At 35.9% G+C, this 26,385-nt stretch overlaps 2 protein-coding genes across 4 annotated transcripts in view; one reads left to right on the plus strand and one right to left on the minus strand.

Moving 5' to 3' along the window:
• Positions 1-25,148, plus strand: part of LOC127966355 (netrin receptor UNC5C) — a 142,580-nt gene extending 117,432 nt beyond the window's left edge. For both annotated transcript variants that reach the window (XM_052567267.1, XM_052567268.1), the window contains 9 exons: positions 5,123-5,314; positions 9,169-9,516; positions 12,421-12,508; positions 13,705-13,876; positions 18,645-18,878; positions 19,380-19,529; positions 20,307-20,471; positions 23,018-23,196; positions 24,040-25,148. In XM_052567267.1, coding sequence (XP_052423227.1) covers positions 5,123-5,314; positions 9,169-9,516; positions 12,421-12,508; positions 13,705-13,876; positions 18,645-18,878; positions 19,380-19,529; positions 20,307-20,471; positions 23,018-23,196; positions 24,040-24,193 — 1,682 coding nt within the window. In that variant the 3' untranslated portion in view covers positions 24,194-25,148. The remainder of the gene's footprint in view (positions 1-5,122; positions 5,315-9,168; positions 9,517-12,420; positions 12,509-13,704; positions 13,877-18,644; positions 18,879-19,379; positions 19,530-20,306; positions 20,472-23,017; positions 23,197-24,039) is intronic.
• Positions 25,149-25,520: 372 nt separating this feature from the next.
• Positions 25,521-26,385, minus strand: part of LOC127966356 (bone morphogenetic protein receptor type-1B) — a 71,072-nt gene continuing 70,207 nt past the window's right edge. For both annotated transcript variants that reach the window (XM_052567270.1, XM_052567269.1), the window contains 2 exons: positions 26,204-26,334; positions 25,521-26,126 (listed from right to left, as the gene is read on the minus strand). In XM_052567270.1, the coding sequence (XP_052423230.1) occupies positions 26,001-26,126; positions 26,204-26,334 (257 nt within the window). In that variant the 3' untranslated portion in view covers positions 25,521-26,000. The remainder of the gene's footprint in view (positions 26,127-26,203; positions 26,335-26,385) is intronic.

Below are 26,385 nucleotides of genomic sequence, written 5' to 3' on the forward strand. Positions count from 1 at the left end.
GTGTGTGTGTGTGTGTGTGTGTGTTGCTCCTCTATGGTCCTAAAGCCCTGGGCGTCTCTTTCACACATGGCTGCTGTGATCGCTGGCTGAGGAAATGTGTCTGTCTCTCGGCCGTCTCTCCAGCTAAACCGCTCAATAATGCTTTTTATTTCCACCCTGTTTTCGTCTCTCACACACACCCACACACACACGCGCTCTCTTTCTACCTAAAGTTCAAATGTTCAAAGAAATGTATTAATCTCAGCGATACATTGTAATGCTTGCTCTGCTAAGTGTGCCGCTTTATCATCAAAGTGCGATTGCCGTATGGGAGAGTTGCATGTTCAGATGATATCGGAGGACTTTCATCATTCGCCGAGTCCTTACGGGCTGGAATACAATCAGCTTTACACTCCTGTAGAGAGTCATCATTTACCCTGATATCGTCATTAAAGATGGAGGACGTAATTGTGGAAGTTTATGAATAATACAAGAAGAGAAACGAGGGAGTATCCATGTCAGCCGACTTGCCAGGAACAGAGAAATAATACTACAAACTAAATAAATTTACTCCAGAAGCAGCACTGCTTGCTTTCTTTAAAGACGAGTTTCTCTTTCTTTGGGAACATGCTGCACAGCTCCTGGTTCAAGCTCTTGTTCTGTGGTAATGCTCTCTTGGCAGGTCTTACAGCCAGTTTTATCAAACCTTTACAGTTAATCCAGAAAGCTACAGCAAGATTAATTTTTAATGAGCCGAAAAGAATGAATGTTTATCAATTTGCACTGGCTACCAATAGCTGTTCGCATAAAATTCAAGGAATTGATGTTTGCCTACAAAACCAGCACTGACTCTGTACCCCTTTATCAAATTCATTACTTCAGACTTGTGTCTCTAGAAGCTTGTGTTGTGTGTGTGTGTGTTTGTGTGTGTGTGTGTGTTAAAAATAAAATACTATTTTTATATTTTTATAAGTATCTGTTTTTTTATATTTTTTTAATTAGATACTGTTTTAAGTATCTGTTTTTTATATTATCTTTTAATTAGATACTGTTTTTGGCAATCTAGAGGTCAACTGATTTATCGGTTTTACCGATTAATCGGCACCGATAGTTGATTGCTGGAACAAGCGGTTATCGTTTTCATTATACAGAGCGAGAGCGGCCTCTAGTGGTTGAAATCACTGTCAGCACGTGCTGTGTGTTTAGACACGAACAGAGACAGACAGAAAATCCTGCCAATCTAATTCAAATTAATTTAATTAGACTTACTATATGATTCATAAACTTTAATTTAACTATTAAAAAAGAGTGGAGTAAAATTAAAATGGAAAAAAAAGAATCCAGAAAATTTTAGTAATAAATGGAATTTAGGAAAAAATTAAACCAATTTCATAGAGCCATATTAGAGTGTGGTAATTTCAACATTTACTATTACTGTTATTATTATTATTACTACTACTTATTACTTTTTTGTATATAAAGCACTATTTTAGCTTATCATTCAGTATTCATTTTAAAAACTATTGGTTAATTAATTGGTATTAATTGGTAACTTTGCTATCGGTATCAGAAAAATCCAATATCGGTCGACCTCTAAGCAATACATTGTAACAATTGTCATGCCAATAAAGCACATATAATTAATTTGTTCTTCAGTTAGTAGGCAAGAAACATTTCTCATTTTAATGTATCATTTAAGCAGTCAGCCGACTGACCAGGAATAGATTTGTGCATCATGGAGCATAATGGTGGAAGTTTATGAATAATACAGAAACCTTTCAGTTTGGAGAGAAATGAGGGTCTATCCGTGTCGTCCGGCTGACCAGGAATAGATCTGTGTGTTTGCAGGCCGGTCAGCTCGCGCTCTCTTTTTCTCTCTCTCTCTCTCTCTCTCTCTCTCACTGTCTCACTGTCTCTCTCTCTCTCTCTCACTCTCTCTCTCTGTCTCTCTTTCTCTGTGTCGCTGTGCCTCCTCCGGGTTTAGGAGTCTGGCAGATAATCAAAGGCTCTGTCAGATCTCACACAGATCGATAGGATCAGTTCCTCTCCACGCGTCTGCAAACAGATCCACTTCACCATCCCTCCACTTTCTGGACTTCATTTAGAGCTATTCTTCAGGCAGAAAAAGAGAAAATTATCATTCATTCACACTCATATTGCTCTAAACCCATAGACCTTCCTCCTTGCACAAAAGAAGGTGTTTATTGATGTATTTAAGCCTGTTTTATATCTGACTGTGAACTTCCTGCTGAACAACTGCTTTTGTGAAGAAAGTTTGGAATATTAGCATTGTAATTTTACTGTTGTATTCTAAAGTAAAATTATTATTGTATTATTATTGTATTTTATTATTAAATACTTCTATTTCACAGTTAAATATAAATATATAATTTTGTTTATTAAATACTTTTAAATAAAAAAAATATATACAAAGATTTGTATATAACATGTAATATAATAATAATTATAAAATTAATAGTAGTAGTAGTAAAAATAGTTTTTAAGTGGCTTTTTATTTCACAGTAAATGATCACAATCGTAATATCTCATTCTTTATTATTTTTTAATAATAATAATAGTTGTTGTTTTTACTAGTTACATACTAAATTTTACAATAAAATATTACAATAGAAACAATAGTAATTATTTAAGATTTCTTATTTTGTATTATTTTAATTATTTTTAAAACACATTAATTTTTAGAATTTATTTATAAATATTTAGACGAAGAATTGTACCTCTTTTTAAATGCATGCTTTTTTAAATAGTTCTAATTTAATATTTAAAAAAATCTTTATATAATAATCATTTATAGTCACATTGCTATATAATCGTAAAAAATTTAAGCCAAACCAACAAGCTCAGCAAACCTGGAGTTTTTTTTATTTGTATTTTTTGCATTTTAAATCACAAGCTCAATTAAGAAAGTAAAATGTGAGTTGGATTTGCGTGCATGTTCAGATGTGCAGCTCTTTGTGTTCGCAGACGCTGGAGTGGAGCCGCAGGTCAGAGCCACTGCTTTTAGAGGGCAGCGTTCACATTAGTGAGATTAATTCGTAATGTCACAGTGATTAAACTCGACGAGGGGTCGTGCGGCGCTGATCGTGACATTGATTGCTGCTACCTTTAAAAGTGCAGCAGCTGCAGGCATGCTAACACACACACACACACACACAGTGTCCAGAGTCACTCTTAGGCGAGCCACACACACACACACACACACACACACACACACACACGCACGTTTAATCAAAGGAAGGCTGCTGATGCGAGAGCTCAGGTTCATCTGAATGAAAGCTCACATCTCCCATTAACCAGGACACATAATATAAAGATAATAGAGTACACACATCATCACATTTTTTTTAAAGAAAATCCTTCTCACCAAATTTTTCCTCATCTTATTTTAATTTACAAATAAAGAGTTCAAATATCTACAAAATCCTAAAAAAAAAACAAGTAGGTCCACTCTGAAAGCAACGTTGCATCAGATGTCAAGACTTGTTTCTTCGTCAGTATTCGTCTCACTGCACCGGTAGATTTTTATACTTGAAGTAAAAATAAATAAATAACAATCAGTGCAGTAAGATGAAAAACACTCCTCTTAAAATATATGTGGTGTTGCTTTTTGAGTAAATTTATTTTATTTGAAGTATTATATTTATGCATTTTACTGGAAAGCAAGCCTAATGGACATAATTTTTGGCATGCATCTCGATGGTTTGATCCTAATGAATCAATGCAAACAGAAGAAGCAGACACAGATACAGTAGTAGGAATAGCATGCAGTGTGTAGCTCTGATGTAATGCGTCAGCTGCATGTATCGATGGCTGATAGCGCCCTCTGCAGCTAGACGAGGGAATCACAGCTCAGTTTCACTCGATCTGTGCCTCACGTCCAGTGTTTCAGATCTCAGAGGTCAATACAAGCGCAGACGAGAGAGTCAGGAGCATGCATTGGTTAAACTGCTCAGTCTGGAGGGCGTCTCTATTGATGCAGGAATCAATGGCTTCTTGAGGTTTTGCCATTGCTGACACCTTTATATTACAGCCGTTTCCACACTCGTCACCGCTTTGACAGGAAAATTGCATTTTCCACAATTATCGGCGGGAACAAAGCGACTGTTTCTATGGAAATGAGAGCAGAGTATTGCTTCTAATGACGGCTTGTCAAACGCAGCATTGGCCAGTTTCCGTTCCACATAATCACTGGGATGTTTTCAAGACGGAAAGAGCTGAGGGTGGAAAAAGACGTGAGGAGTGACGGCGTGAACAGAGATGTCTCTGATTCTAGACGTGGTCCGTAATGAAGTGAGGAAAGGCCGGATCGGTCTGCAGCATTATGTTCTCATAGACTCACGTTCATCTGCTTTAGAAACACACAGATCTGACGCTGTCTGACAAAACATTTATTATGATACCAGTCATTTTACAGTATTTTTGGTCTTTTTTTTTTTTTTTATCTTGTTGAAAACAGCAAAATACTTGGTATTGTCTGGTTTGATTGCTTTCTCTTTTTATTTGGATCTTGGTGGGCAGAAGACGTGATGATTCATGTGTGACTCATATTGAATGAATGAATCAGTCCGACTTCAGTGTGAAAGCTTGAGTTCTGTACTGTACAGACCTGCATTTACATTACCTTCAGCCTGAGCCACATTTACTTCACTTTAAGTGTGAACGGGCTTTTACATTTGTAAAAGTAGACCTTTTTATATTAAAAGAGGAGTTATTATAAAACGGAGAGTTCCGCTCCTTGATTCTGATTGGCTGAGCTGTTCTAAATGACTTTACAAAGTAACAAACACCTTTGTTTACTTCTGTGTGTTGCTTGGCAACCAGTTTGTTGCAACCACAACTGTTTCTGAGGAGCTGCATTGTTTACACTATTCTTATTAATATCATTACACTTTATTTGCTCCGTTTTATTCAGTGAAACCGTGCTATGTATGTGGAATAACCGTTTTATTAAAGCTTCACGTCGTGCCTAACAACGCCCCTTAGCTGTTATAAATTCACCGTAAACCACGGCTTCTTGGGGCTCATTGCTTTAACATCAGTGAGGACTGATATTGTACCGCAGAGAGAATCTCCTCCTAATTTGACACAGTTGTAATGTGTGTGTGTGTGTGTGTGTGTCCAGCGGCCCCCAGCACTGATGATGTGGCTCTGTACGTGGGCATAGTCATCGCCGTCATCATGTGTTTGGTCATCTCCGTCATCGTGGCGCTGTTCGTCTACAGGAAGAACCACAGAGACTTCGACTCGGACATCATGGACTCGTCGGCGCTCAACGGAGGCTTCCAGCCGGTCAACATCAAGACGGCACGCACAGGTACCAGACCCGGATCTCACTCAACTCTTTATACTCACTACTTACTAACTGCTGATTAGCATCCATATTACTAGCATATTAGTTGTTTATGAAGCACATATTAATGTCTTCACACTTTAATGTGACCTTATTTTAGATTCCTTAATCCACCTCATTCCTAAACTTAACCATCATGGTGCAGCAAAATAGAAGTTTGAGGGAAAACTGTTTCCTTTTATTTTTTTGCTGATAATTTATTTGTAGTAGTAATTTTTTTAATATATTTTTTTAACAGTAGTGTTTGAAAAATATATTAATTTGACAAATTATATTAATCTAAGTAGTCATCCAACTAGTCAATTAATTATTGGTTTTATTATTATGTCAAATTATGCATTTTTTATATCTCTAGGAGTGTGGTTTTTACATACTAAAAATTTATAATTTGACTAATAATAATCTAAGTAGTCACTGAACTGGTCAATTTATTATTATTATTATGTAATTTTTTTATTCATAATAAAATTTTGTTTACATAAAAACAATATTATCAATAATAATAAAAATTAAAATATCCTTTTTAAATACTTTTTTCAACAAGAATGAATGAAGTTGATCAAAAGTGACAGTAAAGACATTTATAATTCTACAGAACATTTCTGTTTGAAATAAACACTGTTCTTTCTGTTCATCTGTTCATTCAAAAATAAAATGCATCACAGTTTCCACAAAAATATCATGCAGTACGACTGTGTTCAACATTGATGATAATCAGAAATGTTTCTTGAGCAGTAAATCATCATATTATTCTGATTTCTGAAGATCATGTGACACTGAAGACTGGAGGAATGATGCTGAAAATACAGCAGTGCATCACAGAAATACATTACACTTTAACACAGATTCACACAGAAAACAGTTGTTTAAATTATAATAATATTTCATATTTTTTTACTGTTTTTACTGAATTTTTTTATCAAATAAATCCAGCCAAAAACATAGAAAATGTTACTGAATGGTAGTATATATGCCAGTAAAAAATCATTCCAGTGACAGTGACACATAAAGAGAAATATAATAAATTCACTCACAAAAGAGGTTTGAGATTGACTGGTGGGTCTGTGATATTTTTAATAGCTGCTTTTCAGTAAATTATATTTCTGGTTGGGGTTTACTGATCCAAAACTTCTCACCTAACCAACCCACTGGCTACTAGTTATTGAGATCACTAGTAGTCCCAGCACTCTTCTGTCAGTGAGCTGGTGGTGTTGTGTTTGTGTGTCAGTGTAATGATGGAGGACGCAGGACGTTAGAAAGCCTGTCACCTCCATGTCAAAGCGATCTGCATGTTATCATGACGCTGTAATTAGCTGCGTCTGTCTGCCACATTGAGTGTTAATTACCCATCAGCCCGAGTAACGAGAGCGACAGCGGCGGGGAAACTGAGGAAATTAGGCTGAAGAGACTTCCAGCTGCAAAACACATCAGCGTCGACTCACACAAACTATATACTGCCCAAGAGACAGAGGATGATCCCTTCTGAAAACACATGAATCCATTCAAACTAGTTAATAAATAAATGAATGATTTAACAACACAACTGTAAATGTACAGTTCTCTGATGCTGGGGTAAACAAAAAAAAAAAAAAAAATATATATATATATATATATATATATATATATATATATATATATATATATATATATATTGTTAATTTATTTTCATTTCATATTTCTTCTTTTCTTTTAAATGATTGAATTAATTTAAAACTGTAAAACTCCACATTTCTTATTCCAGGGTTATAATAGTTAACTAAAACTGTAAAAAAAAAAAAAAAAAAAAAAAAAAAAAAGGTTTACTTATAGAAGAAAAAAAAACTTAATTAAAATTAATTAAAATAAAACACTTTTTTATTAAATTTTAAACTTATTTTAAAAACTAATTGTAATAAGTTATTAACCTGATGAACGACAATAAAGAAATAATAAACAATAAAGAAATTAATACAATTTCATATTTTTAAAAATGGCAAGACAGTCAAATTTGTTAAATTAAAAAAAAACTTCAAATGAAAACAAAAAATACTAAATAATAATTACAAATAAGAATAAACTTTAATAGTATAACCTGAAATATTCCAAAGTGACACCATTATATTCTGAGAAACCGAAAAGATTGTCCATATAATAAAAGTGAATGGGGTCCAATGTTGTTTAGACATAATTGTTCTTGAGTAATATCTATCTATTATGACATGAAAGTGAGTAAATGATGTCAGATTTGTGAAGTAGGTGATCTCCTGTAATTCAGAACATCAGCTTCTTTTCTTTAATTTTGTGATTGTGTTTTCATGTCATTTGGACAGTAAGGAATAGCTTTAGATGGCTGTCATGGAGTCTCATTAGCTCTGTCAGTTTAACAGTAGTGTGAATGAGTGGTGAGGCCCCGCCCCCTCGCCGCTCGCTCATGAATATTCATCAGTGTACCTGTGAAGGGTAAAGCAGCATCTGCTCTCCATCCGCTGCTGTCTGCCAGAACGAGAGAGCGACTAACGAGGAAAAAGACTAATGATGACTTTGTTCGCCCCTGAATATATGGAGCTCTTCAGGGAGAAGCGCTTTATCATGCCACAAATAAATATTAGCCACTAGATTAACCTCAGATGCATTCGTGATGTTTACCTTCTTATGCTAAACAAATGTCACAGGTTGGTGCAAAGAACTTTAAGATTTTAGGCCAATCACGGCACGAAAACAGAAACCAAAATAACAACATGTCTCGTCACACCAGTGTTATTTTAGTATAATTTCTATGCTATTATAGTTTATTATTAATGTTAATACAACTCTCTTTTTATATTGCTTATAATATTATACATTTATGCAATGTTTCATATTTTATTCATATTGATATAATGTTAATAGAACTTAGCATTTTTATTTTCAATATGCAGTTTAATTTAAATTCGTTTTTTCTATTGCCACCATAGTTAATTAGTTTTTATTTCAGTTTGAGTTTTTCTTTATTTTCAGTTAGTAATTCTACTGCTTAAACATTTACATTTGTTATATTCTAATATTTATATTTTATTTCAGCTATATTTAATTGAACAAAAAAGTTGGTTTTTAATTTATATTATACATTTATATATACATTGTGTTTTGTTTGTATGAATATATTAATATTGATTTTATTTTATTTTTATATATTTAAATTATATTTATAATATATTTAAATTTAATTGTAATTTTATTAGCTTTTGCCGTTTTATTATTACTTTGAATTAATAGTATTATTTTTCAGTTTTGCTTTATGTATTTATTGTTTTGATGCTTTAACTTATTTCAGCTGATTGTCGAGGCAAGATTTCTAATTATTTTTTCATAAACCCTTATAGTATTTCACTAACATGAATATATTCATATAATTTTTTGTTCATTTTTTTTTTGTCATTATGTACAAATTTTGTCTTTAAAATTTCGCTCAACATTTTTCATCTAACATTTACACTTTATTTTATTTTAGCTCTATTTCAGTGAACCAAAATATTTTAAATAGTTTTAGTGGATGCACTTTAAACATTCCTGTAGCTCAAGTGGTAGAGCATTACTTAGCAAGCGCAAGGTTGTGGGTTTGAATCCCACAACTGAATGCAATGTAAGTCGCTTTGGATAAAAGCGTCTGCTAAATGCATTAAAAAAAAAAATCTACTAGCTATAAGTTAATTTGCAACTACATTAATTGCAATTGTCTAGTTTAATTTGAATCTCTGGATGGAAGCATAGCTATTGTGTCACATGTCTCTTGTAGCAGCTGGTTAAGGTGTAAAAGCTCAGATTAAGATGTGTGAGATCTGTGTTATTTGTGTGTGTAGCGGATCTGCTCACGGCTCCTCCGGACCTGACCTCAGCTGCTGCCATGTACAGAGGTCCGGTTTACGCTCTACACGACGTCTCTGATAAGATCCCCATGACCAACTCTCCCCTGCTGGACCCGCTGCCCAACCTGAAGATCAAGGTGTACAACTCGTCCGGTCTGGTGACGCCGCAGGAGGACCTGTCTGACATCTCGTCCAAACTCTCCCCCAAACTCCCGCATGCGCTGATCGACAGCGACACCATCAGCCGCCGCACACAGACGCTGGTGCGCTCCTGGGACCCCTCGTGCACAGCCTTTGGCTCCTTCAATGCTCTCGGGGGCCATCTGATCGTCCCCAACTCAGGTCAGTACAGATCTGTGGCTTCTAGTTGCTGGTGTGACAGAAAAATACAGCCTTGACCCATAAACACACACTAAAGACTGTATGGCAAGCCGTTTTAACATTTAATCTATAAAACTTACTACTATCTATATTCATTTACTATTTTTTTCAACTTGTTTTTTTTTTAGCTAATAGTATCTGTTCTATTACTAGTGCTTATTCTTCATGTTTATTAGAGGATACTACTTATTTATTACATACTAGTTTTTATTTATTAGATATTGGCACTTATGAGATACTAGTACTTTTGTCTGTTAAATTAATACTTATTCTTTAGATACTAGTAGTTATTTTTAGGAACTAGTAGTTATTTATTAGAGACTAGTACTTTTTTGTAATACTAATACTTATTCATTAGATACCAGTACTTATTTATGTGATATTAGTACTTATATATTTAATACTAGAACTTATTTCTGAGATACTAGTATGTATTTCCAGGAACCTAGTACTTATTATGTGATCCTAGTACTTATTCATTAGATACTCTTACTTCTTATTTCTAAATAATTAGACATGCTTAAACAGAATTTGGTAACTATAAAAAAAATATGGTGAGAAAAAAAAAACATTTCCCCTAATCATGTAAGTTTTGTTTAACTTTTATTAAATTGATGTAAAAATGTATAAGTTTCATGATTTCAAATTATTAGGCTTGCTTTATGATTAATAAACTTCAGTTTAACTATTAAAAAGGAGTGGAGGAAAAATTTTAAATGGAAAAAACAGAATCCAAAAAAATAAAATATCGCAATTTGGAAATAAAATGGAATTAAACAGATTTCATAGGGTTACTATTAGAATGTGGTAATCTCAACATTTATTATTACTGTTGGTATTATTATAATAATTATTATTATTACTATATAAATAGTGCAGTTTTTGCTTTTTTGTAAATAAAGCACAAACTCTCACAAACCTGTTAAAACATGTCCGGCTCATGTTTTACTCCAGTGTTACATTATATATAAAATATAAGAAAACAAATTTTTATGACAATAAAACACATTTCAAATTCTCATTATTGTAATGTAAGAAAATGTAATTCATAACAATTATATATTTATTAAAACATATTAAATTAGTTATGTAAAACAAAATATTTATTTTAGGTCTGCACGATATTTGAAAAAACTCCCATTGCAATATTTAGTTTTTCCGTCTATATATATTGCGATATGAAAAAAAAAATTTACAGTAAGGCTTGCTTATTTAGGATACAAAGGATAGGATAAAAAAAAAAACAGGAGAATATGGAAACAATATTGTTCCCATATTCCCATACCTATAAATAAATAAATAAAAAAATCAAAATAAATGAAAGACTAAATAATTAAAAAAGCTTAATTTATAATGCATACATGTAGCACTCAATGCATAATTACACTGTAATACAGAATATGTCAAGCATTTATAGAATAGGTAATGTTAACTTTATAATGTATTATACATTATTAAAATCAAATGTTTTATCTTGTATTATTGAATGGACCTGAGCTATCATGAACTAACAATGTGCATTTGTGCTTTTATTATTAGCATTAATAATTAATATTAATAGTGCCATTTATATGTAATATATTTACCTTTAATGAACTGAAATAATAAATTAAATACATGTAAGTGAAACAACAACATAATGATGATACTAATAATAATAAATACAATTAAATGTACTGCTTAAATTATCATATATAATAATGAGACTAAATTTCTTTAATACAAATTATATATTTCTTGTGTGACCTGGTGACAGTTTGCCTTGCGATGCAGCAGTTTAGTTATATTACACTCAGTCAGACACATGCATGTGTAGTCTCTGTGTGTTTGTGTGAATGATGGCAGTGTGCTCTCAGCTCAGTGCATCTCTCTGAACGCTCCTCGTGAGTGTTACAGCTCCCGCGAGAGGCTCATAAATTAGCCAGAAGCAGTGTTCAAAGTGACTTAGCACGACCGCTGACATATATAACAGGATTAGGAGCATCATTCTCCGTCTGACGCCGGACAGTCATTCATAACCAGCCATACAGCAGCACTTCATCACTATTCCCCGAGGAAAGCGAAGCGATGATTTCCCACGCCTCGTTAACTGTGTCCGCATGTGGGAGTTTATTGGTACTCAGAAATTCAGATCTAGCCATCAAAAAGAAATTAATACCAATAAAATAATTTATTTCAAATGATAAAATATTGTTTTTGTTATATATAATAGTTATTTATATTTTTTATATGTATAAATACATAATATATAATTAATTGAGCTGGAATGCATTATTATTATAGTATTAAAAGTAGTATTTTTTATTTATTTTTTTTATTATATGAGATAAAAATGTATTGTTTTTATTAGATTTTTAGTAGCAATTATTTATTATTTGTATTAATAGCAAGGTCCCGTGAGTGAAAAAAGATGGACCCGCATTAATTTCAAATATTGTGGCATGAATAGACATAAACTTAGCATTAGGAACCTACATTATCTTATTTCTTATCTGCACCGGACTCGAGCAGCACGGCGCAATGCATTAAAATACAATATATCTCGTTATAATCAGTGATGCTGTGAGTTCACCTCTTTAACGTACAAGTTGGCTTAAATTTATTTTCAAGATCTGATGTAAAATATCTATTTTTGCTTTCACTATGGCTGTAAAGATCACGCAAAATAATATTCAAACTCATATTAGACACTTTTAACATTGAATAAAGCACATAATCATTACCTGAGATTATCAGTGTCATATTTTGTATGTTGTTTCTGTCACAACGTCACACACGGGTCACAGAGGTCACAGGGGTCATGGGATGGCATACTGACGGTGTGTGTGTGTGTGTGTGTGTGTGTGTGTGTGTGTGTCTCCGCAGGCGTGAGCTTGTTGGTGCCAGCGGGGGCCATCCCTCAGGGCCGTGTCTATGAGATGTACGTGACGGTTCACAGGAAGGAGAGCATGAGGTAAACGTCTGCTCTGCTCTGAGAAACGTCCTAACGAGGGGATTCTGAGTCTGAACCTCACACACAAACACAGCTCTTTCATCGCTCAGCTCTTCATGAAGCTGCTCAGATGAGTCCAGAGTCATGCAGTCGACTGCTACTGTATACATCAAATACAAACTGTTATACACACAAGTGTGGTGTGGAAACAACTTTCTCTCAGAAATTGCTAGTAAATTATACAATTAAATACAAACAGCAAGTAGCACATTACATTTTGAATTAGAAATAGTGTTATGTAAAATGTGCTCAGATTATCAGGTTTTTTTTTTGATAATGAATTACTGAAATATTAAACTAATATGAATTAAATTGGGAAATATAAAAACATTCAATTTTTTATTTTTTTTAAATAGCTAAGACTTAAGCAGCTATTTTCATTGAAAGGAAAAACCAGGCTTATTATTGTTAATCAAAAATAAAACTATATTAAAAAAAAAAGTTTTAGTTCATAACAAAAAAGGCTTAAATGTTAATTGAAATAAAATAAGGAAGAGAAAATAACTTTACAAGGCAGCATTATAATTTGTAATTTTTTAATTATTTTGTTATATTTAGTTAACTAATCAATAAATAAAAAAATATGAAATATACAAAAAGGCAAAATGTAAAGAAAAGTATCAGTGTTGTTATTAATCAGTGTAGAAATTGATTAAATAAATAAAAATATATGGTACATAATTAACTTAAACTTAAAACCTTAAATGTTTTCATAGCAAAATAAAGTGTAATGATAATAAAAATATGCAGCTCCTCAGAATCAGTTGTGGTTGCAACAAAGTGGTTGCCGAGCAACACACTGAAGTAAACAAAGGTGTTTGTTACTTTGTAGAGTATTTCACAACAGCTTTGAACACGGCTCAGCCAATCAGAATCAAGGAGCGGAACTATCAGGTTTTTTTTTTAATTAAACTTTGAAATTACAAATTACTATTGAATACTATTATTTTATGCAAGAATTAAGCCCCATTCAAACCAAGCATGAAGACTATAAAGATAACGATATTAGCGTCCACACCAGCGGACGGTATCGTTAGTTTAGGAGATTTAGTAGAAGTGTGTGTTAAAGCCTGTCTGAGCAAGTGGAGATCCATAGGTGCTGATGATGTGTGTGTGTGTGTGTGTGTGTGTGTGTGTGTGTGTGTGTGTGTGTCCAGGCCGCAGGTGGACGACACACAGGAGACGGTCCTGAGTCCAGTGGTCAGCTGTGGTCCTCCTGGGGCTCTCCTGACTCGACCCGTCATCATCACCATGCACCACTGCGCCGAGGCCGACAGCGAGGACTGGCTCATTCAGCTCAGGAGCCAATCACAGCAGGGCCAGTGGGAGGTGAGTGGGCGGGGCCAGACACACTCAAATCTGCTCACCCTGAATCCCTGGAAAAATGACGTGTGTGAACCCTGAACACACATCAGATTAGGAGTAAATATATACTTGTAAAAAAAAAAAAAATGTTGTAAAGTTACTTGTAGTTAGTGGAATGTCTAAAGTGGACTATCAAAATAAAGGGTTAAAAAATAAACCATATAGACATATTCTTAAAAATGATCAAATATAGAATAAAAATACAAAATAAACTATAAAAACTCAAAGTATTAATAAAACGAGTCTCGTTTCTGCAGCAGACGTGTTGCACAGGTTTCTCTATTAATAGCGTGTGTGTTGTGACTGTGGTTGGTGGACTGATCAACTGGAGGTCAGACGTGTGTGTGTGTGTGTTTACATGCGTCATGCATGCGGCGCCCTGCAGAGATCCGGACGTGTCCAGCTGGATATCAGACATCTGTCACGACTCACACTCAGCACAAACTAGCCCCCCGCCGGCCTGTCATTTGGTCATCTGAGCGAGTGTGAACTCTCCTCCGCTCGGCCTGTTATTATCATCACACACTGCACCACGCTGGCCAGCTCATTACACTCCCAGAACAGCTCGCTCACAGCCCTCATTACATCACACTCACAGCACACTACAGTCAGACGCTGACACTGAATGAGCTCCGCAGTCATTTACCGCAGTATTCAGATGCACTTCATAGAACACTGTGGTGCATCCTGATACCCTGATTAACCAAGTGTTGTTATTGTTACAGTAAAAACATTTGTAAAAATGTTATCAATGAAAAAAAAAACAAATTATATATATATATATATATATATATGTGTGTTTTGTCCATAAACAGTCTTACTGAAATGTCTATAAAACACTGACTTAAAATCTTTAAATATAATATATGATATCATAACAAATAAAATGGTAACAAGTTTCTGTTATTAAAATAAAGCTGAAATAAATTAAAGTATAGAGCAAATATTATATGAATAACTTAATCCAACTTAAACTTAAATGACCATTAAAAATGTTATGCTTAAAATGACTAAAATTAAATTGAAATAAAAAAGATAAACCCTTAAAATATTAAACATTAAAAAGAAAAAATGATAAAAGTAGATGAAAAAATACAAATACTAAAACACTGAGCAGACCAATTATTCTCACTGTGAATGTGCAGATATTTTATATTTATAGTTATAATAAGAGTCTTACCAGCAGTGTGTTTATCTCTGGTGTCAGCGCTCACACACACACACTCACACACACACACACACACACAGAGAGAGAGCCGCGCTGCTCTTGAGCTGCTTAGCAACAGTCTGTGACCTTGTCTCCTCTTATCAAACATGAAATAGTCTTGGATCTCCTTCAGCTGCTCACGAGGAGAGCCGTCCTGTTGTCTTCAGATGAGATAAACTCTTGTCAAATGGATTTCGTCCTGCGCTCTTCCCTCCATCTCTGGCTCTCTTTGGCCTGAAATAATGAGCACTTCCTGTTGCCCAGAGACTCTGTGGCCCGTTGTTCACACGCTCGGTCCCTGTGTGCATGCATAATCTGATCCAGAGAAAAATGCATGTTTGTTTTCTTCAGAAGCATTCTTCTGTTTGATTATAAATTAAGTGCAGATTTGATTTAAAAAGATTTTAAATTTCCCGTCAGGTCACACGCAGGAAAGCAGCTCTGACCTGGTCAGCAAATGCACAAAAAAGAGGGTATCAGGATTAAATGAGGGCTGAAAGGAATAGTTGACCCAAAACTGAAATCGAGTGGAGGTGGATGCTGTCAAGCTCCTGAAAATTACACAAAAACTGCATTAAAGTATCATAACCATAATCCATATGACTCATGCACGCTCCTGCATATTCAAATGAGGTGTGCTGCATTCATTTATCCAACACATTTTCATGCATGTAAAGCATAATGACTTGAATTTCTGTTTCTTTCATTTAAAAAACACAAATTTGGGAATCAGTCTATAAATGAATCTGTATGGCTAATGCATATTCAAATGTTATGGATTCAATTATGCAATGCATTTTCATGCACATAATGCATAATGAATTCAATTTCAGTTTGTTAAAACATCAAATCATATGACTTGATAGATTGATAGTGTTTTTTTGCTAATTAACCTACTGTTCCATTCATAAAACCAAAAATCAAATGACTTGACACATTTGTTGCCTTTTGTGAATCAGTCTATTAATTAATTCATATGACTCATGCACAGTCATAATTGTTCAAATTTGATATTATGCATTCATTTATGCATTGCATGTTCATTCACTTAATGCATAAGAACTTGAGTCATATGAATTGATAGATTTATAGTGTTTTTTGAGGAATCAACCTATTGATTAATCCTTATGACTCATGCATATAAAAAATTGGTGTTCTTCATTCATTTATTCAATGCATGAAGCATGTTCCTGCACTTAGTGCATAATGACTTAAACTCCAGGTAGTTAAAACAAATGCATATGACTTGATACAAGTATAGTGTTTTTTGGGGACTCACCCTTTTAATGAAACCACATCACTCATGGATATTCAAATTCGGTGTTCCACATTAATTTATGCAATGCACTTTCATGCACTTAATAAAAAACAACTTAAATTTCATAAGTCATATGACTTAATGATACATGTTTTTGTCCTATTTTTCGTCTGCTGGTTACTGCATTAAAACATCATTCAGAACATGCAGAACATCAGTGACATATTTAGCATTTTTGGTTGCACTTTTCCTTTAAGCGATGAGATTATTACTTTTGCAAAGGTCTGTATTTCCAGGTTTGTGCAGTAGTGAATATTCCTCACACGTTGTTGTTCTCAGTGTTTGAGGAATATGCTGTTACTGAAGGATGTGACTGTGATAGATACTCAGACAATAACGCCACATCTGTGACTGGACCTTTAAACAAAGAAATAACCATCGATTGCATCTCAGTCTGACAGGCGCAGCACAATCATATCTGTGTGTTTGTGGAGACGATGATGAGTGTGCTTGATCTCACATGGCTCGTAAATACTGCTTTCCCACCAATAATGTGCCGTTTCAAAATACATCTCCATCCTTACGAGAGACCAGTCATTTCCACATTCATTTCTCTGCACTGTAAATATTATATTTCCACTCGCATCACGCTGAGCGTGGCCGACTCTTTGATTTGATGTGTTTGCCGAGCGCTCTTCACAAAATGTGTTTCATTTTTAGAGCATTTCTGTTTTTCTCTTATGAATTCACTGTTTTTTCTGGAGTCTATTTTCCAATAAAGAGAGAAACTTGCATGAATTTGACGAGCGCATCGGCTGTGATGAGAAAATGCTGCATTGGCTTTAAAAATATATTAAAAAATAAATGTACATAAACATAAATTTGACATTTCCATAAATCTATTCAATGGTAACATTAATAGCAATCACATCACCTAATCAAAAATGCAGTGTTAAAAATCTAGAATTGTATAACAAAAATAGTATATATTATATATATATATAATTTTATATTTTATATATATATAAATATACATAAATTTTTTAAAAGCAAATATTTTATATATCATATTTTATATAATATATTAATCCTGTAATAGAATCGAAGTATGTTCATGTTATATAGTATGTTATCATTGAAACTGAGTTTGTGTCTGTGTCTGGGTTGTGTTATTGAGAGACGAGCTCGACTGAGAGCTGGAGTAAATAAATCATTCTGGAGGCATTAGCCCAGTTTTCCGTCCTGTTTGCTAATTATCGCTAACACTCAGATCCCGCGCTCCCTCAGGATCCGTTCAGCTAACGGCCAGTCATAACAGAGCTGTTTAACAGCCAAGCCGGCGATAAACTATTTTAATTCCTTTTCTCTCGTCTGTAATGGGATGACATTAATGACAGTGTGGAGCTGGTGCGAGCGTCAGGATTACAGACACACTCAGACCAGCATGAGCGTGAGGTCAGAGGTCACAGAGCAGCATGAGCGTGAGGTCAGAGGTCACATAAACACACACAGACTGACTGCACAGATATAGCTGCTCTTTACACACACTGCTGGTGGCCAATCTGAGTGGAAACATCAGAAATGATAATAATATAAACCATTAAAGTACAAGTAAAACAATAATCTGTAGTGGTCTGTTTCACAGAGATAAAGGATAGGTTTTAGTGAAATGTTATAAATATAGAGAGAGAGTTTTGTATTTTCTTCTAAAATTAAATTTAATGGTAATTTATAGTATTGGCTATATACATTATTATTATATGAAATATTATGATATATTATTATATAATAATATAAAATGAATAATTATTTGTATATTATATATGATGATCATATTATAATATAGTTAGTCTTATACAAACATTAACATAAATGTATTTCTCATATGTGTGTGTGTGTGTGTCTTTGAGTGTTTGTTGTGTGTGTGTGTTTGTGTGAGTGTGTGTGTGTGTGTGTGTGTGTGTGAGTGAGATTGAGAGTGTGTGTGTGTGTGTGTATAATGACATGGGTATGACACAGGTATTACAAGGAGAGGGTTCTTATGAGGACATAACCCATGTCCCCATTTTTCAAAACACTTATAAATCATACAGAATGAGTTTTTTTGAGAAAGTAAAAATGCACAAAGTTTCCTGTGAGGGTTAGGGTTAGGTGTAGGGTTGGTGAAGGGCCATAGAATATACAGTTTCTACAGAATAAAAACCATTACACCTATGGGATGAACACACTTTACACAGAAACAAACGTGTGTGTGTGTGTGTGTGCAGGACGTGGTGGTGGTGGGCGAGGAGAACTTCACCACTCCCTGCTACATCCAGATGGACGAGGAAGCGTGTCACATCCTGACGGAGACGCTGGGCACGTACTGTCTGGTGGGTCAGTCGGTCAGCGCCGCCGCCGCTAAGAGACTGAAGCTGGCCATCTTCGGTCCGGTCAGCTGCACCGTCCTGGAGTACAACATCAGAGTCTACTGTCTGGACGACACGCAGGACGCGCTCAAGGTTTGATCACGCAGCTTCACGAAGCTCAGGCTGGTTCTCTTTAGTCACACAGGAAGATTTGTTATACAAGTTCACCGACGAAGTCTCAATCAAATCAAAGTGAAAAGAATATTAGTTAACTAAGAATGTGAACAACTTATTTTTGTTAAAGTGAACTTGTTTCTGCTGATAGTTTGTAGCTGAACTCTATTGACTTTAAAAGTTCGGCACGACTTGTTTATTTACTTGAAACCATGAGCAGCCTTTAACTGAAGTTTCACAGTCGCTTCATCAACACTGAGAGTGTGTGTGTGTGTGTGTGTGTGTGTGGGCGGGTGTCAGCAGCAGATGTAGTGTAGGTGTCAGCAGGCACGCCACAGCATCATCTCAGTATAAACAATGATATGAATCTGATTTCTGTGAGGCCTGGACACTGAAGCCGCCGCAGAACCGCTACAGTGTGACGTGTGTGTTCCTGCTGAGCGCTGACGGACTTCCTGTGTGTGTGTGTGTGTCCGTCAGGAGGTGCTTCAGATGGAGAAGCAGATGGGAGGGAAGCTGCTGGACGAACCCAAGTCTCTGAACTTTAAAGACAGCACACACAACCTGCGTCTGTCTCTGCACGACGTCCCACACACTCTCTGGAAGAGCAAACTCATCGCCAAATACCAGGTACACACACACTGAACAACACATTCACTAAAACACACACACATGCATGTAAGCTTGCACACACACACACACACACAGGGGCAAGAGCATGTACAGTTTGAGCCAATATTTTGCTCCAGTATCTTGAGGTTTAGGGCATAACTGCATTTGTAAACGTGTTTCTCTTCATACAGCTGACTGTTGACAAACATGATGCAGTGTAAGATGACGTACAGGTCTGGGACCAGTGTGTTAACAGTGTTAAAATATTTTCATGTTAATTTTTCACAATATAGTTATTCATAGTAAATGTATATATGTATGCACCGAAGCAGTCTCAAGTCTCTGGGGTATATTTGTAGCAATAGACAACGATACATTGTATGAGTCACAATTATACATTTCTCTTTTATGCCTGAAATCATGAGGATATTAAGTAAAGATCATGTTCATGAAGATATTTAGTAAATCTCCTACAGTAAATATATTAAAACTTCATGTTTGATTAGTAATATGCATTGCTAAGAATTCATTTGAACAACTTTAAAGATGATTTTCTCGATATTTAGATGTTTTTGTCTCCCTCAGATTCCAGATTTTCTAATAGTTGTGTCTCAGACAAATATTGTCTTCTCCTCACAAACCACACATCACTGGAGAGATCATTTATTCAGCTTCAGATGATGCATTCATCTCAATTCAAGACAGTGGTCCCTGGTGACTGGTTTTGTGCTCCAGGGTCACAGTATATATATATTAATGAGCTGGATGTATTGTGTGTGTGTGTGTGTGTGTCAGGAGCTGGCGTTCCAGCAGGTGTGGAGCAGCTCTCAGAGGAACCTGCACTGTGTCTTCACTCTGGAGCGCTTCAGCTCCTCCACACTGGAGCTCTGCTGCAAGCTGTGTGTGCGTCAGGTGGAGGGAGAAGGACAGATCTTCCAGCTCAACACCACGCTGTCTGAGGTCAGTCACGCACACACACACACACACACACACACACACTGAGAGCTGGATTATTACCTGCAACTAGAACCAATTAAAAGAGAGCCTTGTACAGAGGCAGTAAACTTTCATTAACCTGTAGATTCAAATGAATACATCACAAGGATATTGTGTCGTTTTGATGGTTTTCAAAACTACTGTTTAATAACCATAACATGCAACTCGTAAGAGCCTTTCTAGAATTTAAGAATGTTTTTATTGTTGTTGTTTTTTAAGCTGCAGCCTGCAACTATTGGTCTGAAATGAACCCTCACTTTAAATGTTCTCATGATTTTTAAAGAATATCATAATGTTATGCATTAAATATGTATAACTAATATGTGACTACCAGTGTTGGGTATAGTTACTTTGGAAAGTAGTTAGTTAGGTTACAACGTTACCATCAATTAAAAGTAATCAGTTATGATACAGCGTTACCTATTCATAAAAGTAACGCGTTAGAGTACTCATGCGTTACCAAAAATTAAAAGCAGTTTGCAGTGGCTCACACATGACAGACACAGCCCCCGGCCCCTTTAAATGCACCTAGAAGTCGTGACTCCCGACAATGAATAACGTCAGTCATCCGACTAAATTAACACTGCAGGATAACAATAACAGGAAAGACAGTCAGCAGTCGGCTATTCCACATGGCGTTTTATTTATTTATTATCACAGAACATATTATTAATCAAAATTCGCACGGTCGCACCTACCCAGCCCGGGTAGCCTAGGCTACTGTATATTATGAGCACCACAAGAAAACTCCTGATTTTTCTTTAACTTTAAATAATGCAGTTATCAAAGAACAAGTATGCTTACTTGTAAACACACCCTTAAACAGGCTTGCAGATTTAAATCCATTTAGAAATGATGAACAACCAGCCAGCCAATGATCTAACAGAAATTAACAGCTGCCTGTCAAACAAAAATGATAACAAACCGAATTAAATCCTTCACCGCCACACAGGCAAATGACAAATCGCTTAATAGCCGAACTAATTATTATTAAAGTGTCACTCACAGTCACAAGCCTAAATTCGCTTTAACACAGTCCTCTTACATTTACTCTTCAAAGTAGTGATTAAAACGTAGCGTTAAATTTGAGGTAGAATTTTTGGCGACAGAAGCTTTTCACCAAAGCAGAGTGTGCATTTTACCGTTATGTTCTTTTCTTTTTCGTTGACACATTGAAAATAATGTGCGTACTTCCATAAACCAAACGCTGTCCTCTCTGCCATCTTGCCGGGAGTTCGAAAAAAAAAACCCCCACACACACACACACACACACAGGGTCAGGCGCAGGGCACAGACGCATCACAGCCATTGACTTTACGATCACAGAGCTTCGGCTCCGCTGATACATCCGCAGGTGGCACAGTAGACCTAGGACTACTGTCTGACAAAAAGCAGGCTGCAGTCGGGATTTTCCTTTCCTTAAAATAACGGATTACTTTTTTTTTAAAATAACGAAGTTACTGATTACTTACGCACGAAACTAACGCGTTAAGTTACCCATTTCAGGAAAAAAGTAATTAGAGTACTCTAACGCGTTACTTTGTAACTTTGTACTTTGCGTTACCCACAACACTGGTGACTACTAAATAAAAAAAAATAAGAACTAAGTAGACATTATAAAAACAGCAAATGCAAAAATGTATAAAAATGAAAGCAAAATGTAAATGATAAAATACTAAATTATTAAAAAAGCTTTGAACTCTTGGCTAAAACAAGTGCATCTCTTGAACACATTTGATGATTTATTTGGTTCAACAAAATTCTAAATCATTATTTATAGAGAAACAAGTTTTAAATAATTGATAATTGTTTTACCTTTTTAACAAATCTTTTAAAGTTTTTGAAAGAAATTTATTATAAACAGTATAAACATTTTTTATAAATGTTAAATATTCAGACAAATATTTTTTATGTATTACTATTTATTATAAATAGTATTTGACATTTATATAAATATTCTGACAAATATTTATATATATTTATGCTTATTATCCTAGGTTTTGATGTATTTATGTATTATAAACAGTATACTTTTTGATTGTATAAATAATAAAAAAATATTTTGAGAATTTGTTTCATGTTAGACGGATAGATGGATGGAGAGATAGATGGATGGAGAGATAGATGATTGATGGATGGATGATGGATAGATGGATGGATGATGTATAGATGGATGGATGATGTATAGATGGATGGAGAGATGGATGGATGATAGATGGATGAGAGATGGATGATGGATAGATGGATGGATGGATGGATGGATGGATGGAGAGATAGATGATGGATGGATGGAGAGATAGATGATGGATGGATGGCTGGAGAGATAGATGGATAGATGATGGATGGAGAGATTTATGGATAGATAGATAGATGGATAGATGGATGGATAGATGATGGATGGATGGATTATTAACTGTCCTTAAAGAAAGCATTGTTGCGCTCTGATCAGAAGGTGTGTGTGTGTGTGTGTGTGTGTGTGTGTGTGTGTGTGTGTGTGCGTGTGTGCTCAGGACTCTCAGTGCATCGACACGTCTCTTCTGGATCCGGCCAGTAACATCACCACACTGGTGGGTCCCAACGCCTTCCGGATCCCTCTGTCCATCCGGCAGAAGCTGTGCGGGAGTCTGGACGCTCCACAGACGCGCGGGAACGACTGGAGGATGCTGGCGCACAAACTCAACCTGGACAGGTCCGAGACATTCACTCTTATACTATAGCAAGTTACTATTTTTTTTTTTTTTTTTTTTTTTTTTTTGTATAAACTGTATTTTGTTTGTTTTAATGTTTTACATTTTTACTTATATTTTTAATTGCATTTTATTTTACTGAAAATTTTTTTTTTTTTTTCATTTTCCTTTTGTTTGAATAATTTAAAAATATATATATTTTATTGTATTGAATTTTTTAGTTTAACACCACAAAAGTCCCATCTGCCTAATCAACACATTTTAACAAAAAAATCAGAAAGTCTGCTGTGGTTGGTTAATGTAAGTGTCAATCACACTGCAGCCTCATCTCTGATTGGCTGTTTCTGTTTGACCATTTAAAGTCAGATTTAGTTAGTGTTCATATTTCAGTGCACATTAATAGTTTATCACTGCTGGTTTAATCGTGTAATAAACAGTGATAAGGTCACATGACGTCCTGCAGTGGTTTTCTGTGTTTGCACTCGTCTCAGCAGGGGCATCTCATCTATCCCAGCATGCCGAGCTGCCAGCGGTGTTGCCCCTCCCCTGCTCTCTCAGTCTGCCTGTATTTGTCAGTTTTCCCAGCATCCTCTCCTGCTGTGTTTTCTGTGTAAATGTGTCGGAGCAGCGGATCGTTGAACCAAATAAACAAACCAAACCTTCACAATCTCATAAGTAGAGTTTAAAACATCATTACGTCTGACACTTTACATGCTTGAAGACGTTTACATGAAATCACTGGTATATATGACCCAAATATTTTTATGCAGAGCACAATGGGATTTCATGAGACTGGTTGGTGTTGATGTCCCTGTCAGTCACACGTCTCATCTGTCGCTCCGCAGGTATCTCAACTACTTCGCCACCAAGTCGAGTCCGACCGGCGTGATCCTGGACCTGTGGGAGGCGCAGCACTTCCCCGACGGCAATCTGAACCGTCTGGCCGCGGTTCTGGAGGAGATGGGACGCCACGAGAACATCATGAGCGCCGAGCACTGACACCCGTCCTTCCCAGGAGTCCCAGTGGATCACTGTGAGCGCGGCACACACGCTCCACACTCCCATCCCAATCAGTTTCTTAGGAAACATGACTTCTGTGTCCAAATACTGGACCTCTGACTAGACGTCACGTGACTCGTGGCAGCTCGGAGGTTACTTTCTATCAATCTGTTGAGAAATGCCTTTATTTATATTCCGTTTTTCTCTCGGCGTCTCAGTGTTTCTTGCGCCACCCAGTGGACTGAGCCTGTAACTACACGTCTGTCCAGCCTCCTGTAAATATACATCTGAACTGTAAAGTTTAACAGTGTTATTCTTCCGTTTTCTTTTGATTATTAATTGTTTCGTTGCATAGTGATCTGTGTGTAATCAAAATTTAGAGGGAAAATGGACAAGCGGATATCTTTGAGCGCCGTTTTGTTAAACGTTCACCCTCTTGCTTCGCAACTTATGCGTGATCGTGAATTTCTGGACGCGTTTCAGGAATAAACTTTACTGGCCAGGATTCACAGAACGTTGTTTCTGAAGAGCTCTGTCTCTGATTCTTCAGCTGAAGGCCAATCGTTGTGATTTCATCAGACGGACGGCAGCGGAGCGAGTGATGAACGGATGGATGGATGCATGCGGTAAAACACAAAGTGTACAGAGACCAACTTCACTAATAGCCATTCGAGTGTTTGTACTTCACCTTCATTCTCTTGTCCAGATTTCTAAAGCTGTCTATGCAAAATCTGCATCCTTTATAAAGCAAATTATACACGTTTAAAACCGCTAGCAGCCGCTTTCCATAGTTATCATACGATTATTATATTTATAGTGAGGATGTTACTTATTCTTTTATGGCACGTTCATGACGTAATTCGCAAACGCTTGCATCTCCTCTGTGAAGTTTCTGTACAAAATGTAAGAAAGAATTTTTAAACAAGCAATAAATTATATTTATATGCAACACTGATTTGGAGTGCGTCGTCGTTATTACGTGTTTATATGCGAATATCAAAAGTCATAAAAAAAAATTTGTCATTTTTTTTAAATTAAAAAACTTTTTTTTTGTATATTTATTCTTTATGCATTTTTGTTTCAGCACTGCAAAAGTTGAATCTGTCTAAATTAACATACTTTTTATCAGAAGTGCTAAGGATTGAGTATTTTACGCAAAGGCAATATATTAAATGATGGCTTAATTTCTTAAACATGCAAAAAAACTTTGAGAAGTAAGTGAAAACAGGTGTAGCTAAAAAAAAAGGAAGTGTTTTTTTTTACTATTTTCAATTTACAACATGAAAATGTTGCTGTTTCCTTGTAAGAAAGAAAGAAATAGCACAGAGCATGTCAGACCTTCATTTTATTAAAGGGACGGGAATGTTAAACACTATTTATCACTGCATTTACATAGAACTAGGAAATATTAGACTTTTACATGTGTGTTAAATAAGGCACAAGGCAACATGAAAGAAAACATCCTGTACAAACATTGATGTAACGCACCAAAACGTTCCTCTTTAACTCATGCCATTCAATATGTACATTCATTTTTATTCATACGAGGAGTGAGGAAACGACTGGATGAATTCTTCTGGAAACCATGAAGGAAAAAGCTTCATTTGTAATGTTGTGTGAGTTGGAAAATACATTTGAGTGGTTTGTCTGCTTTCTTGAGAGTGAGTTGCATGGGTGTTCAGTGTCTATCTGAAGGAGTGTGACCCGTGGTGTCCTGCAGGGGGCGGTGTTTCTCTGTCCCGTGAGCGGCTTGAATAAACTTTCACAGAAAGCAGGATAAAGCCCTCGGGACGGAGCGACGCTCGTCTCACAGTTTGATGTCCTGAGACTCGGACATCTTGGCGAGCGTCTTCTTCACCCGCAGGGCGGTCAGACGGGATGCAGGATTGTGAGCCCAGCACTCGGTCATCAGTTTGCCCATCTGCCGCAGACACTGGACACACAAACACACAGGTCAGCTTCATACAGTACAACATGCTCACACAGAACATGAGAGAAAACACAGCCTGCCTCGTCGCTGCTCCAGCGGTTGGGGAACGAGGGTCTCTGTCTCTTGACACACACCACCTCCCTCATGTCCTCGTAGGACGGGTCGGTCGGGACCAGCTCGTGATACGGCAGCAGATACTCCTCCACCATCCCTGCAGAACAACAAGCGTCTGTTTACTGCCAATCAATCTTCTGTGAGGGAT

This window comes from Carassius gibelio, chromosome B10 (assembly GCF_023724105.1).
Source record: "Carassius gibelio isolate Cgi1373 ecotype wild population from Czech Republic chromosome B10, carGib1.2-hapl.c, whole genome shotgun sequence".
In the NCBI taxonomy this organism is placed as follows: domain Eukaryota; kingdom Metazoa; phylum Chordata; class Actinopteri; order Cypriniformes; family Cyprinidae; genus Carassius; species Carassius gibelio.